This window comes from Mytilus californianus, unplaced genomic scaffold (assembly GCF_021869535.1).
Source record: "Mytilus californianus isolate M0D057914Y unplaced genomic scaffold, xbMytCali1.0.p SCAF_12, whole genome shotgun sequence".
Lineage (NCBI taxonomy): Eukaryota > Metazoa > Mollusca > Bivalvia > Mytilida > Mytilidae > Mytilus > Mytilus californianus.
In genome coordinates, this window is record NW_026262604.1 from 2379418 (window position 1) to 2393942 (window position 14525).

The 14525-nt window shown below is 32.2% G+C and overlaps 1 protein-coding gene across 1 annotated transcript; it reads right to left on the reverse strand.

Annotated features, from left to right (window-relative positions):
• Positions 1-238: 238 nt before the first annotated feature.
• Positions 239-13519, reverse strand: LOC127721201 (versican core protein-like). Its single transcript, XM_052227884.1, has 6 exons — positions 12812-13519; positions 11354-11441; positions 10118-10288; positions 9451-9536; positions 5449-5530; positions 239-2373 (listed from the first exon to the last, which is right to left on the reverse strand). The coding sequence occupies exons 1-6, from the start codon at positions 13154-13156 to the stop codon at positions 2141-2143; spliced, it is 1005 nt and encodes a 334-aa protein (XP_052083844.1). The 5' UTR covers positions 13157-13519; the 3' UTR covers positions 239-2140.
• Between the last annotated feature and the right edge of the window lie 1006 nt (positions 13520-14525).

Genomic DNA, 14525 nt, shown 5'->3' on the forward strand with positions numbered 1-14525 from the left:
AATCATCAGATAAACGCATTCTCTACATTATCGAGGAATCAGTTTGTTGTTGTGTGTTTCGAAGCTGTACAGTGGATTTATAAACAATAGAGTGACTTCATATCTGGAGGATAATGATTTACTTTCTGAGGAACAAAACGGCTTTCGTAAAAATCGTTTGTGTGAGGATCATATATTCACCCTTAACAGCATAATAAAAAACAATCCAAATGTTATTGCTACATTTATTGACCTAAAAAGGTCTTTTGATTTCGTAGATCGTGATATGTTGCTGTACAAACTATTGTTTAACAATATTGATGGGAAAACATATAATTCTATTAAAAGTTTATATATGCAAACAACCGCAAGTATTCGATTAAACAATAAAATGTCCGATTGTTTTTTATGTAACTCTGGTGTAACACAAGGTGATCATTTATCTCCGACATTATTTTCTGTTTTTTATTGATGATCTTGTTGATGAAAATAATGCACGTGGACTTGGTATTAATATTGGAGAATCGAAATTGTCTTTACTTCTGTATGCGGACGATATTGTTTTGATGACCGAGAATGAATGTGATATGCAAAAGATGCTAGATAAATTGCATGATTGGTGCAAAAAAATGGAGAGTCTTAATAAATACAGACAAGTCAGAGCATCTCGTAAAAAACGGAGTGAATTTCAGTTCAGAATCGGAGGAAACATTTTGCAAATTACAGACAAATATAAATACCTTGGAGTTATTTACAATGAGAAAACAGATTATACGTCGAATGCTGAAAATCTTTCTACAGCTGGAGGAAGAGCACTCGGAGCTATTATATCGAAGATACACAGTTTAAAAGAATTTGGCATAAAGACTTATGAAAAACTGTATGGCTCTTGTATTGTGCCTATACTCGACTACTGTTCTTCAGTGTGGGGTTATAAAGACTTTATTTGTGTCGACACTGTTCAAAACAAGGCCATTAGACACTTTTTAGGAGTTCGCAAAGATGGCTATCAACGGAGATGTTGTATGGTTACCTTCAAAAGAACGTCGCTGGTGTAATATGGTTAGATACTGGAACCGATTGATGGATATGGACAATAGTAGACTTTGAAAAAAAGGTGTTCCTATGGGACTACGAACTATATACGAACAATTGGTCATCTAGTGTAAGAACAATAATGTCCTTAGTTGGTATGGATGATAACTTTCAACAAATGCTAAAATGTGATGTTAAAAGTGTCAGAAACAATCTTATGGATAGATGTCAAACAAAATGGCATACACTCTTATCTAACTTTCCGAAACTGCGTACATATAGAACCTTTAAATCTATATATTTAACAGAAACATATATTAAACCCAATTTAAAACGTAGAGAAAGATCGGTACTGGCCCAATTTAGATGTGGCATTCTTCCGCTAAGATTGGAAAAAGGAAGTTTTGTTGGTGAGCCAGAATACCAACGAATATGTAGATGAGCGACTCCGGAAATGTTGAAAATGAACTACACTTTCTGGTTAAATGCGAATTTTACAATGGGCTACTTAATCAATTATTCTCTGGACTTAGTGAAATCGTATTGAATTTGAATAACAGTGAAAAGTTTAATGTATTATTGTCTGAATATCCTCGAAAAACAGCTCGATACTTAGAACAGTCATTAACTAAACGCATACAACACTTATATTTAAATAATTAACATGTATATAAATTCCTGATGTCAATCTGAATTAATACTATAGTATCTATTTAAAGTGACTGATAGGTCCATTGGGCCGGGTGTAATTTAATTGAAATATTTCAATATTGTGCATATTTTGTTATACACACTGTCACTATAATAAACTGTGTATCTATATTCTTCAGTATCATAAAAATAACAAAAAAATAAACAGAAATTCTACCTTTTCATTGTCTGTTGATGATTCGTCACCGTACCGGATATTATATACTATTGAGTCCAAACATTGTTTTTGATAGTTTAGACACAGTGTTCATTTGAAACGCTCAAAATAAAATATTTGAAGCTAAGGATGTATAAATACCTAAATACGTTAGAAACAACATAACTTTGAAAATTAACATTGTATTATGGAATGTTAATGCTGGTAGTGTCATAAGCAAAAGTAAGATAACATACATCTACACCTTGGTGAAGAATGTTAAGCTCCAATCGATTTCTCACATATATATCGCAACAACGATGTACAAAAATCATCGTTCCATCGGTACGAAGAGGATTTCAACAATTCTGCACAATCCTGATTATCATAATTATTAGGCTGTTTATCACCCCAGTTGGTAAAATCTACAGATGTGTTATCATAAATCCATCGCCATCTTCCTTCTTGAACACTATCATGTGCACCAATTCTCAGGCTATCAATGTTTTTCTCTGAAAAATAACATACATGTAGATTTGGATTTTATAAACAATGAGCTGCAACGATTTGATGTATTAGAAATATTATATAGTTCTGTAATAAAAACTGTTTGTACAACATCTAATGATAGCGTTTGGATTAATCTTAATAGCATGGTGTTCATTAACAGCATATGCACGAGTATATCACTATTTGTTCCGATGAGATAAGATTTCACCAAAATCAGCCAGTATAAAACATACATATCAGGAGCCTGTAATTCAGAAGTTGTCGTTTGATGCTGTATATCATATTTATTTTCATTTGTTGTTTTGTACATGAATCAGATCGTTAGATTTTCTCGTTTGAATTGTTTAACATTTGTCATGCCGAACCCATTCATACATTGCTATGCGGAATGGTTTTTACTCATTGTTGAAGACAGAGTGGTGACTTATAGTTGCTGAATTCTACGTCATTATGTCTCTGGTGCAGAGCTGTCGCATTGGCAATCATACCACATCATCTGACTTTGATTTTTAGCTTATCTGTCTAGAGGCTAATAATAGGTGTTTGTTTCACTATGGCAATGTTTGTGGACGTAATAGATCTCTGTGAAACTACTGAATAAATGAATAATACTTGAATAATTGGTCCTTAGGGTGTCTAGATAATATTTTGATCCATTGCATTCAACTGATAATTTGTACTAATTTAAGCACTTTGACATATTATAAAACAAAACAATGATAGATAGACAGAAACTATAAACTGAAAAATATATCTGCAATACATGAGCTTTAAAAATGCAAACATGAATTAAAATCATTCATTGATCCCCTAAAGAAGTAATTGGTTTTAAAAAGCAATTTTATCAAAGCTATAGTATTTCTTCCTATAATCCTATTAATCAGCAATACTAGGTCTCAACTAATGCACTAGACCGAATCTGCCAATTGTCTGTTTATCGAGGTTCTTGCCATTGAATGACATTTCTACTTATCATGTACAGTCATGTTTCAAAGATCGATACATCGGAAGCAACGGAAATTATGTAAACCAAATGAGTTCTTATGATCCTCAGTGCGTTAAGATTTTAGTGTATGAATTACTTGTTGGTCTATTATCCATAGTAACCGCCATGATTGAAAATATAACAAAGGAATAAGATACCAAACGGTGGAAGAAGGGAAAAACTGACAGCAGAAATATCCGTCAAGATCGATTGTACTATGAATAAAAGCATTCAACAGCAGTTCAAGGAATTCAATATCCATAAGACATCTTACGGGTAACACACACTATTCTACAACAAACAAATAATATACCAAAGTTATACATTGATCGTTACGAGTGTATTACAAAAGTGGCGGATGATAGCAAAAGGACATGTATATATTATAGGGGGAGGGTTCAGATCTCACAAAACATGTTTAACTCCGCCGCATTTTTGCGACTGTTCCAAATCAAGAGCCTCTGGCCTTTGTTAGCCTTGTTAGCGTTTTTTTTTTTAAATTTTTGGTTCATTTATATGTTTTGGAGTTTTTAGTGTGACGTCCATTTTCGCTGAACCAGTACACATTTTTGTTAAGAGGCCAGATGAAGTCCGCCTCCAGGTGCGGGATTTTCTCTCTGTGTTGAAGACTCATTGGTGGCCTTTGGCTGTTTTCTGCACTTTGTTCGGGTTGTTGTCTTTTTGACACATTCCCCGTTTCCATTCTTAATATATATAAAAGAGACCTACAGGACAATGGTAAAAAACGAAAACGATAAAAAGACAAACAATAGTATAAAACACTACATAGAAAATTAAAGACCCAGACACAAGAACTCAACCAAAAACCAGGAGTTATCTTAAGTGCCCCAGAAGTAGTACTTGTGATTAGATTAAACAAACTATCAAAAGTCCTAAGTCAACACCGAAATTTCCAATTATCACGATACATACATGTATTAAGAACAACCATGGACGAGTTTTCTCACTTTGAACAGGTTCTTGAATATGGGACGATGTTCAACTTCTTTTTTAAGACATCAATCCTCCCTTTTTTAATCCAATTCACTTGCAAAATGTACACACGTAATTACAATACACAATCGGTACGTAAGGGCTAAAACAAACAGTGATTCACCATAAATAGCAGGAAGCCAACAATTACTTATTATTTCCATTTAAATATCCACAGGCGGATTCTTACATCAGCACTATATCTCTATATATGTAATAATATAAACTAACAGTCATGACCAATTTATGATGTCTATATTAATAAAATAATAACGTTGATATCAATCAAGGACGTAACTGCAATGGCTCTTATATAGAACAAACTGTGAAAAATACAATTGTGTGACTGTGTAGAATACATAACTGAGCAATCATAACTATTATCAGATTTCAAAATAAGATGTTCACACTTCATAAACAGTTATTACTGCTTTATCTTACGCTCTGTCACAATATTTTGTCATGATGAATGGAGTTAATGAGAGAACTATCCACATTACCCAAAGGAAAGGGACGTGAATACTAACAGGTAAGCACTTGTCTTTCAATAAACGAGGAAAAAAGCTAACTGTAAAGTTAGCTTTAAAGGCGCCAGAATTACTAAATGTGAAACAATTTAAAAGAGCATTCCAACAGCCTTATTTATAGTGAATCAATACACGAAATTCAATAATTGCAGACAAAAATCAACGACAATCACTAGCGTGAAGGCTTCTTGCTTGGGACAGACATGTAAAAATGTAGCGGGATTAAATATGGTTGCGATCTTAAAAAACGGTAAAAGCATAATGCAGAAGAACAGAACCAAAACACTCACAATTTCTTGATGAATTTATGCTTTTCAATTATTGATCATTTGTATATGAATGGTTTTGGACATTATTTTGGTGAGGGAAACTTGAAACAGCAAAATCGTTGAATAAGAAACTTAGATCTTCAAATTAATTCTTAGGTCGGTATGATTTTTGGATGACTGTTCGGGGAGGAATATTTTTTTGCGAGGGGGGGGGGGGGGAATCTCATATAACTAATTGTTTTGCTCGAATTTTATATATCAATATGAAATATTTTGCCAGATAGGCAATTAAAGAAAACTCACCAATCATAACTTGTTCCAGCCAGAGATTTTCAGATGCATCCTCTATTTTAACCAAGTGAGAACCTTTCCTCTGGCAATCAGTCTGAAACGATAATGTCCAATCGATATGTGTGTCATTTGTTTATCAATATTGCCACAGTAAAGTTTACATGTGCACTATATAATTTGTAAGACACAAGCGATCTTCCAAAATCACATTGGGAAAATGTGTACGCGTAATTTAAGGTACATGTACAACATATCAAGATGAAGAACGCCTTCAGCCTGAAAATTATAAAAATGTTGTATAGTATGGTATAATTCTTTTTGTAAAAACATTATAGGCTATACACAGATGAATCCTTATAATAAAAAGAAATAATAGAAATCAACAAATATACGCGTAACTGAAATATTACGATAATGGTATCATTTGAGGTAGGAATTGTAGGGATGCCCGTAACTTTGTTAATATACTCGAAACTTTATCATGTGCATATTCAAGATGAGAATAAGTTAACAATATATCAATTGCTCTTCTCCAAAATTTCGATTGGCCTGGAAAACAGTGCATTGCTATAGAAAACTATGGGGGAAATGGGTACGGTGAATGTGTTTGGTATCGTTCAATATAGATTAGGAAATGTGCTATGATTTTCATTGAGACAATAAGACAAGAGTAACTCATGTTCTTGTACAAGGATGCATCGAAACTTTCTTAATAAAAACATGGAAAAATCTCTGTTCAAGATTTTTAAAACTTATCTACAATAATGATCGTCTCTAAAGTTCAGTTTTTAATTCAATCATACATTTCGTGTACAAATATACTAGCATATTCACGAATTACGTGATTTTGGTTTTGTTGGAATTATACTAAATTTTGTTTTGGTAAAAATTCTGCATTGTAAAAATTGAAATCATGACCAAAACACAAAAAAAGTAATTATATTCTCTGTAATTGGACAACAATAGAAAAAATAAAAACAAATATACTCAAATATTCCCGCGTTTTTCATCTTAAAAGGCTCATCACTTAAAAGTTGCGTGTAGCCGCTTTCCGCAGTGAACGTCAGGTTTCAATAAGAGAACATTATATAATTTTTTGTTGCTGTAAGGCTTTGTTCAACATTGTTCAAGGTAACTTTTGTGTTGTAGTAAATGTTAACATAAGGAAAATTAAAGCCATCTGAAGTGAAAAAGGACATTTTGTAAACATCAACGTACAGTAGTGATCATCTCCCAAATTGAAGTACGCCTAATATCCTTGAGAAATCAAAAACATGATGAATGTCAGTTATCGGAATCATAACATGTTTATCAATTGAGGGTTTTCGTAGAAACACCACCCCTTTTTGTTATGTTGAATATTCTGCATGGAAAATCTGGAAATCTTGAACATTAAACAAAGAATTCAATTAGCTTCAAGTAGTTCAGAATTGACAAATTGATGAATATTGTATTAACGAATTTTCGCGTCTTCCTTGTTGGGATATAGGTAACTTAAGTGAATCTGCTTTACCCTAGTGATAAATAACTGACAAACTCCACCTAATTGCGTTAGATTACACTATGCTGTTCTTTGCACATGATCAGAGCCGTACGGAACCTGTTTCTTCTAGTTGATGGTGATAACCTTGAAAACCTACATATCCATGATCGAACGAGATCACTACAAATAGGTCAATAACATGCATATATGTGTAAAGTCATTATAAATCAATAGTTTATTTCAAATTCCGTAGCCGACCCTGCCTAGATTAGTTTGTACATGTTGTATCCCTTAGAAGGAACAAACATTTCATTGACTATTCAGAAGTAGCGAAAAGAGCAAATGTATCAGTGTGTATTGTGTGGACTCTATTAGTTTTGCAAATCTTTTTATTACATGTAATCTTTGTTAGGCAAAAAAAAATGTTGATATCAATAGTTGTTAGTCATTTAAAATATCAAAACGCCTGCAAATCACGTTAAATGTATTATGCATTGCATAGGCAGCAGTACATTGTTTCAGTCGAGCCCAAGTCTACGATTGGGAAAAGAAAACAATTTGTGTTAAAATTGTGAAATAACAGAACCAAATCGGTAACTGGCAAAAAGACGTATTTATAATTTGCCGATGATTGGATAAAATTCTGATAATGTTATGTAAAACTATCTTCACTTGTTACAAAAACATAAAAAGAGTACCCACACAACATTAGTATCATTTAGAATAATGCGGGATTGTCACCTCCGTAAATAATTATGTATATATATTCAAGTTATGGAATCTGTCTAAGAGTATTTTGGACTTTAAGGTGGCACGCTTGTATTTACTTTCCGGGAACTAGGTTGCACTTTTGTGTACTTTACTTAGGTTAATGTATTTGCACACTCTGAATGAACAAAAAAAAAACCAGCATCTAGTGAACATTTTATCCCAAGCTATGGGATGAATCAGGTGTAGAAAATATGAAATGATTTTACACACAGGTGAACATGAATTTTTTGTTAGGTTTTTTTTTTTTTTTGTATTCACTGCATGATAAAAGACATAAAAACACTAATGGCCTTAGGTTAATAAAGATAGCAGGAAAAAGAAACGGTCATCATACCTATTCAAATTTGTTTTCTGAATATTATAATGAAAGTTAACTGTGTATTTAGGTTCTGTGTCAATGAAAGAACGTGGTGAACATTCTAAAATGCTATTATTATCCCTATGACCCGGTAAATACTACCGTGCCACCTTGGGCTTATTAGTTTCGTAGAGAATATTTTGGCACCGACCATTCAATGTTGGTGTGTGTTAAACAGGCGATGGCGGGTGTTATCATTTGGTTATAAATTTCTTGAAAACAAGATAATTGTTTTAGAAGGACAGAGAAAAACATTTTGTTTCTAATCACAATGAGTGAATACATACAAACAAAATTGATTTGAAAAAAAAACATATTCTTGTTCCTGTTTTTTTATTTAAGAAAAAGTTCCTTCATTTAATTAAAGTAACAAAAAAATGTTTATCCCGAGAAGGGAAACAGGGTCTAAACAAAAGACGAGTGACCGGGTCCATATTGCCTTATTTTGATTATCAGTTATAACGTTCTCAGATCTTTATATTTAAATGCCAGACTTAAAAAGAAGCATAAAATCAAGTGGTTTATAATTAACAATGCCCATCTTTGGACTAAGCGACACTTGTTTCAAATATATTTACTGTAATACAGCCGTTGGATGGTGTAAACTTCCCAAACAAACGTGTATGGTGTATTGGTGTATGGCATATGGTGCTATGGTAGAAGGTGTATGGTGTATGGTGTAAGGAGAATGGTGTAATGGTGTAACGTGCGATTGGGAATGGTGTGAATGAATGATGTACGACATTTAAAACTATGCAAAATATTGATAAGAACTGATTTTTAATTTTATACATTAATTTACAATATTGTAATCAAAATTCGTTTTTTAAAATAAATAAATAATTTTGAAGTCGCACGCTTTCTTTGAAATTAAATTGCATTATGGTGTAATGTGTAAGGTGTATGGTGCAAAGGTGTAACGTGTATGGTGTAATGGCACAGGGTGTATGGTGTAATAGTGTATGGTGAATGGTGTAATGGTGTATGGTGTTGGTGGGAGGTTTACACCATCCAAGGACTGTAAGTGCAAGGATTGTCAGTTTTCCAGCCGAGGGTCGATGGTTTTGTTCTACGCAATCCGGCTTCTTTCACCAATAAAAAAATAAGCACCACGAAGTAGCCAATAGTGCTGAAAGTGTCGTTCAAACACCAATTTATGAATCAATCAATCAATTAATACTGTACTAATCGTGTTGTAGGAATGAGATATGATTATAACACATAGATGGTTAAAATCGGAATGAATTTGCACCTTGCTTAAATTACTTTTAGTTTCGCCGACTTATACAACTTGCATAGCTTAAAATCAAATTCATCAACGTCATTTTCATAATTGGGCTATTTACTGTTCATATCATCGTTACTCAAGTTAGTGTAAAATTGTCCACCATATGCCACTTACCTCAGAATCTTCCCACGTTTTTTTATCAGGTCCGATGTAATAACAATGGCCACCAAATTCTATCCATCCGTTCTCACATTGTATTTCTGAGAGAAAAAAACATAAAATACAATACCTTAACTGAATGTCATTCTAGTATAATACTATAAGTTCATTACAGATAAGTTCATTTAATATTTTCCCCTGAATATCTAAGCTATATTTTACACATTATAGGTATCTACTTATCAGATGTAAAGTGTTTTGATAGTTATTAATATACCAGACAATAGCATATAACAAATGCAATTATAGAATTAGCTTAGAATTATCAGGAGATTGACCTATTTGAACCTGCATTCCTATTGCATATGGTGTGGTTACAACATTTATGTTGACGACCAAACGATGACTGATTTTGTCTGGTTTTATGGACTATCTCCTTTTTGAATTAACTTGTAGTTCGGTATTTTTGTTCATACTTTTCACAGATACTTGACGACAGGACAATTTGTTTTGCCATCCCTCTTTATCCAAAATAATTTATATTCATGCTTTTGATTTGAAGCTATTTTTGTTTGTTACCTTTAATTGGTCTATTTTTTATCGATTCATGAGACAAAAATATCGGTAAAATAATGTCGGCTTAATTTATGGAGTATCAAGCTATACCGTGTAAACGTCTTACCACAGATAAACATAGATTTCCATCTTCCTGTTTCTCGACAGACAGCAAAAGGTTTCCCAGATATTTTCATTCCTTTTATACACTTATACATCATGCCGTGGCCCAGGTCTCTTGAAAGTCCAAATGGTTCATTCAATAGAGCATTGCTCACATTTGGATTTCCGATACAATCTAAAATTTATTTTTACATTAAATTATGTTTGTAGAGACAATTTGATCACTTAACCTTGGCATACGCTGATAATGTGAACAAAAGTTCTCGTCAAACATATGTTTAAGAAATTTTTCTAAAAAGTTACACAATGAGATTAAAAGTCTTAAAAACACACCGTGAATTCAAAATTACCCACTGAGAATTTAAAATTACACACTTAGATTTCAAAAATACACACTGAGATTAAATAAACTGAAAATACTCACTCAGAATTGAAAATTGCACACTGTGAATTTAAAATTACACAATGATTAACTAAACTGAAAAACACACACTGATAATTGAAAATGACACACTGAGAATTAAAAATTACACACGAAGAATTGAAGATTACACACTGAGATTTGTGAGCACAATTTATGCGTTCTAAATCTGAATTTATTCTCGCTTCTTGACGCTTCTGTTCTCCAATTAGTGATAATCCAAGCCTGCAATAGATTCTGATTAAGTATGCTAATAAGATAAGTGCGCATAAAATGTACGAACTAATCTCAGAGTGTAGTTTTTAATTCTCAGTGTGTCATTTTCAATTTTCGGTGAGTGTTTTACAGTTTACTTAATCTCAGTGTGTAATTTTCAATATTCAGTGTGTAATTTTCAATATTCAGTGTGTAATTTTCAATTTTAAATGTGTAATTTTCAACTCGCAATTCTTTTTCAGTTTATTTAATCTCAGTGTGTATTTTTGAAAATCTCAGTGTGTAATTAAATTCTCAGTGTGTAAATTTTTCGAAAACTTGCTTAAACATAGTTTTGATAAGAACGACTTACCATAGATTTTTATCGCATTTAGAGCTGTTAATTCCACGTTCGAACCTTTTTTGAAAATAAAAAAACTTGAAGGATTTTATATTCCTATCAATAAAAAGGTAACGTCACTTACATTTCAACATTTGCATAGGTGACAGTGGTATTAGATAATCATTCAAAAGAACAGTTAAAAGATGGAATAAAGTAGAGAATAAAACATTACAATGTTATGGCCCTCTGTTTTCTTTATTAGAAACTGTTATTAAACTTACATGCCAATTCACATATAGTTGTATCTCCTTTCAAAACACATTTGTGTCCTTCTGCACAATTGTGTCTAGCACATTTGCCAATTAGTGTCTGAAATAAAGGAATAATTTAGAGTGTTTTCTGAAATTCACAACAAGCAGTTCTTCTGAATTCGTGTCCTTCCGAATTTTTTTCAACCGATTCCACCTGAAATTCTAGAGTCCAAATAGATTCACTAGATTACAAATTTTTAAATAAATACGTTTTCATAATTGATACCCTTTTAATCGATCGTGTATATTATTTAAAAATTATGAAAAACAAAGCTGGATCATTTTGCCCGTTTTTGAAATGCAATCACGCTAAAATTGAGAATCATCGAGAGGGAAAAATAATGAAGATGCCGCTTGATTTCTGATACAAAATGTATTGGAAGGAATGCTGTTTATCTGTGATACAGCTACAGTAGTAATGCATGTAACAAAATATACAAAATTTTGTTTCCAAGAATGTACTAAAAATATGGGTAGAACAAAGTATTTTGCTGAAAAAGTTATTACAGTCAAATTCTGGTCCACAAAGGAGCAAGAAATATACTTGTCTAGCTTGAGCAAGTGAAAATCAAAATGTACACATTGGATTGGATTGAAACTACAATGCATATATATTGCTTTACTTCATCTTATTTAAATCTCTTTGTAAATATGATTCGTAGTTTCAGAGTTATAATTATTAATTTAAATGGATTAAACATAAACTTCAACTTTGAAAAATCATAATCTCCCTTTGGTCTTCATTGATCCATGACACTGTATCCCCCAAGGGAACAGTAGAAATCCCTTAAATTGCACTTGCCGAAATTAAACCTGTCTTCAGCAAATATTTGATAGCGGTTGTTCGGCAAACATTAAAGGAATAGCAAACAAAAAGCTAGTGAGGTTACTATTAGCATCTAGTTTTTTTTAATACAGGCGTTTAAGACCATAGCCAAAACTAGTGGTTGCATCTTCAGAATGAACGTTTGGTCTTTAGTAGAATATGCTTAAGGTGCCATTAAAAGTTAAACCACTTAATGAAAAGGAAGGTCATAGAAAAGGAATTATTTACAGAAATTGCAATTTATACCCTGAATATCAAAGTATATCTTTACTACGTCAACAGATATAATCTCTTTTAATCAATTACGGACAATGTGATCTCTTTTATTATTATCTTGGTTGAACGGATGGATGGCTGTTTAATGTGCAGTGGCAAACTAAATGCATATTCAGGACGATAATTATCTTGGAATCGAGATGCGTCAGGTGCAATGTTTCTCTTTGTTATATTTAAAATAGTATTCAGCTTTCAAAGGTGTGTTATATTGCTTTCCGTTACCTGTTTGCCTGTAATCAGCAACAAGTTATGTTGTTTATCTATTTTCTGTTGTATGGATTTATCAATGAAATTATTTATATCCTATATGCTTTTTATGTATTTACCCTAGACCATGAATTTATATCCGATGAAAAACATCCATATTCCTGTACCAGTTTTACATCCGAGTTCAGATTTCCATTTATATCACACATTTTCCAGTCACGTCTGTAACTAACATTGGAACACGTTGATGTTTTCATACATTCTTTAAGACATGTGAGGAAACTGACTTTCAGTAATCTGCGAATTGCAGCGTTGCGGTAACATTGTCCGTAAATTATCTCCCTTGGTTTAGGGATTTGTGAATTTTGACATTGGATGTCATTAGTGTCACAAACATCATTCAATGACCTAGACGATATTGACATCACATTCAGTATAAATAACAATATAGTCTCTTCTTTCATTTCAAAGAATTATTTTTTATATTTTATCCGATAAAAATACATATATTTTCCTGTAAGTTTAGAATTCTGCAGTAAAAAAATGTAAAATACACAACTGGATTATATTGTCGATACTATAAAACTAAATATATTAAAAGCAGTTGCAATCAATCCACAAAAGGAAATAATGATGATAGAGAAAATGCTGATGTAAATTTAATATTATATGAAGTTAAATGTCAGTATTGTTTAAAGCTCGTTGATATGGTTTAACAATTTGTCGATATGTCCTTTTTTCTTTTGTCACGATTCAATATTTTAAACACGAAAACAAAATGATTTCTTCATACTGATAACGAACGAAATGCTTTATTTATATTACCATTCAAGTGAAAAACCGTATTTCTGATTAACAGGAAGAGCTGCGAAATTATTCGTGCAGAAATCTTAAACTTTTGTTTTCAGAACCGAAGGATAAAATTTCCCAGTCTTTTAGATCTAAATACAATTTGACGCGTTTAATATATAATAACAATCCTTTACTTGTTTCGCAGATAAACCCATTAAAACGAGCAGAATTGAAAGACATGCATATAATAACAGTGGAAAATGAACATATTTTTAATTTTGTTCGCAGAACAGATTCCTGCATTTTACACCAAGAAAATCAAATTATGATTGTTGTTATCCAGTATACTGATTGTCATGTAGTGGTTACAATTCTGATATGTTGACTTAAAAACACAAATATGGACAAAAGCGTTGTTAAATTTCAAACATAAGAGTGTCACTGTTATTTTTTCACAATATTTTGCTGTGAAATCATTTCCGTTAATTTCACTCTTGCAAATGCTTGTTTCGGTAGAAAATCGCTTTGATGAGCGCTGGTGATCGGATTATTAGCAGATGACATAAAATACTTACTTTACAGTACATCGCATTGTTTTTACGTGCATCATTTGCAAATTTGCTGGTAAAACATGTGTGAAACTGCTTCATAAGCTACCAAAAGGAAGATCCTTATCTATAATTTTTGATCTGCATTATAGTATTCATGAAAAGCAGTCCACGTTTTTGTTCATCATAAATTATCTTGTCTTTCTCTTTTTTCCGGTTCAAATATCATGCTCTTTTTAAAACGGAAGTGCATTTGTGACAATGAAAATGGCAACAATATACTTCATTGCAATCGTACCACATCTCCTTTTTTTATATTCATAAAGTTATAAAATTGCATTTTTCAATTTTTCAAATCTTCCTAAATGTATTCAAATAAAATAGATCATTATCATAATCAAATTAATAGCGAATTACGACAATAAGCATGACTAACAATATGATTGCGCAACAACCTGCGCAGACGGCGCAAAAATTCCAACCCCAAAACTAT

Bases quoted from the DNA above. Each gene is read 5' to 3' on its own strand.
- LOC127721201 (XM_052227884.1), bottom strand. From the start codon at position 13,156: ATGAAAGAAGAGACTATATTGTTATTTATACTGAATGTGATGTCAATA. The intron at 11,442-12,811 runs GTAAATACATAA...CCTTTATTTCAG, and splicing joins ATATAAATTCATGGTCTAGG to ACACTAATTGGCAAATGTGC. The intron at 5,531-9,450 runs GTAAGTGGCATA...TTATCGTTTCAG, and splicing joins AAACGTGGGAAGATTCTGAG to ACTGATTGCCAGAGGAAAGG.